Source organism: Calidris pugnax, unplaced genomic scaffold, assembly GCF_001431845.1.
Source record: "Calidris pugnax isolate Ruff unplaced genomic scaffold, ASM143184v1 scaffold46, whole genome shotgun sequence".
Taxonomy (NCBI): domain Eukaryota; kingdom Metazoa; phylum Chordata; class Aves; order Charadriiformes; family Scolopacidae; genus Calidris; species Calidris pugnax.
Genome location: NW_015090769.1, coordinates 13,617 through 15,530, shown reverse-complemented (window position 1 = coordinate 15,530; position 1,914 = coordinate 13,617). Strand labels below are relative to the sequence as shown.

At 59.9% G+C, this 1,914-nt stretch overlaps 1 protein-coding gene across 1 annotated transcript; it reads left to right on the top strand.

The window, feature by feature from the left end:
- Positions 1 to 97: 97 nt before the first annotated feature.
- On the top strand, positions 98 to 1,912 carry LOC106885626. Its single transcript, XM_014937976.1, has 3 exons — positions 98 to 736; positions 1,522 to 1,654; positions 1,786 to 1,912. Exons 1-3 carry the CDS (start codon positions 98 to 100, stop codon positions 1,869 to 1,871), a joined length of 858 nt encoding a protein of 285 aa, XP_014793462.1. The 3' UTR covers positions 1,872 to 1,912.
- Positions 1,913 to 1,914: the final 2 nt, after the last annotated feature.

The window sequence follows — 1,914 nt, the reverse complement described above, 5'->3', positions numbered from 1 at the left end:
ATCCCTTGGGGACTCACCACAGCCTGTACAGGGGGTGACCCCCTCCTCAGGCCAGGCAGGGGTGTCACCCTGAGATGTGGGGAGTTGGGGGGGGGGAATGGACAACACTAAGGACCCCAACCCTGTGTCCCCCCACCCACCCCCAGCCGAGAAGGCGGTGCTGCAGAGCAAGCTGGACCGGACAGCCCTGACCAAGAAGGAACTGGAAGAAAACTGCCGCAAAGAGGGGTCCACCTTGACTACGGTCACCCAGGTGCAGGAGAGCTGCCAGCAGAACCTGGAGACCCTCAAGGCCTCCTGCAAGGCCACCGAAACCAACCTGGAGCAGCAGAAGAGCGAGTGCAGGAGCCTGAAGTCCGAGATCAACTACACCTTCCAGCGCATCAGGGACAAGCTCAACCCCTACAGCTGCAGCTCCGTCCACGAGCAGCTCGACTGGTTGACCCAACAGACGGAGAGGCTTTTCCTCTGGCAGCAGGACCGGGAGACCAACTACGTGACGAAGAAGGTCTGCGATGTCACCCTCAACCAGTGCCACCTCAACTGCTCCCGGGAGAAGCAGGAGCTGGAGAAGCGGCTGCGGGAGATGGAGAAGCAGGTGAAGGTGGGGCAGGAGGAGAAGAAGAAGGTGCTGGGGGAGAAGGAGCAGCTGGGCAAGGAGCTGGAGGAGAAGAGCAAGGCGGCCGCGCAGGCCACGTACTTCAGGGACCAGTTCAACATCTGCATGAACACCAAGGTGAGGGAGCCACCGGGGACACCGGGGACCTCCCCAAGCACCCGGGGTGGCCACGCCGGGGGCACACCAGGCTGGGCACCCCCAGCTCACTTTTGCACGAGCAGCTTCTGCACTCGAGCTTCAGCAAACGCACCTTTTCACGGGCATTTTCCTTCGCATCCGCAGCTGCTTTTGCACGAGCTTCTTTCTTTCACACGAGCATCTTTCTTCCTTATTTGGGCAAACGCACCTTTGCACGGGCGTTTTCTTTTGCACGAGCATTTTCCTTTGCATACGCATTTTCTTTTGCACACACATTTTCTTTTGCACACGTTTTCTTTTGCACACGTGCTCTTGCACGAGTATCTTTCTTTAGCACAAGCATCCTTAGCACTTACACTTCGGCAAAGGCACCTTCGCACAGGCATTTTCTCCTGCAAATTCAGGCTTTTTTTGCACTTTTGCACGCCTGCTCTTGTGGGAGCACCTTTCATTTGCACGAGCACCTTTCTGTTGCACTCGCAGTTCCACAAACTTCCCGCAGCCATTTTCTCCTGCAAATCCATTTTCTCCTGCGCACGGGCTGTTGCACGAACATCCCTTTTTTGGCACAAAAGCATCTTTCCTTTGCCCACACCCCTCTGCCCACACTCTCCTGCTCACCCGCGGGTGCACCCCGGGCAGGACCGAGCCCCCGCAGCCCCCTGGGACCCCCTTGGCCCAGAGGTGCCCCTCCGAGCAGGGCAGCGGTGCCAGCACTGACTGTCCCTGTCCCCATCCCTGTCCCCATCCCCTCTCCTCCCCAGGTGGACACCTTCTTCGACCCCACGGGCTCGCGGGTGCTGGGGGGCAGCGGGCGGATGGTCCCCTTCCCCAGCACCAGCTCCTACAGCTCCTACGTGGATGCTCTGAGGAACCAGGGCATCTTCGGGAACATGGGTGAGTCCTGAGGAGTGGGGGGTTTGTCACTGTGGGACACCGTCCTCCCCATCGTGCTGGGGGCCAGCGTGTGTCCCCCCCCAACCTCCCACAGCCCCCAGGACTCAGCCCCCCTTTCTCCATCCCACCAGGGAAAATCAACACGGAGGAGATCCAGCGGTCGGTGCAGAAGATCATAGAGCAGTACACGTTGGCCAACCTGAAAAACTCCAGGTGAGGTGGGACGGGGGGCCCGGTACGGGACCCCCACTGGTGCTTTG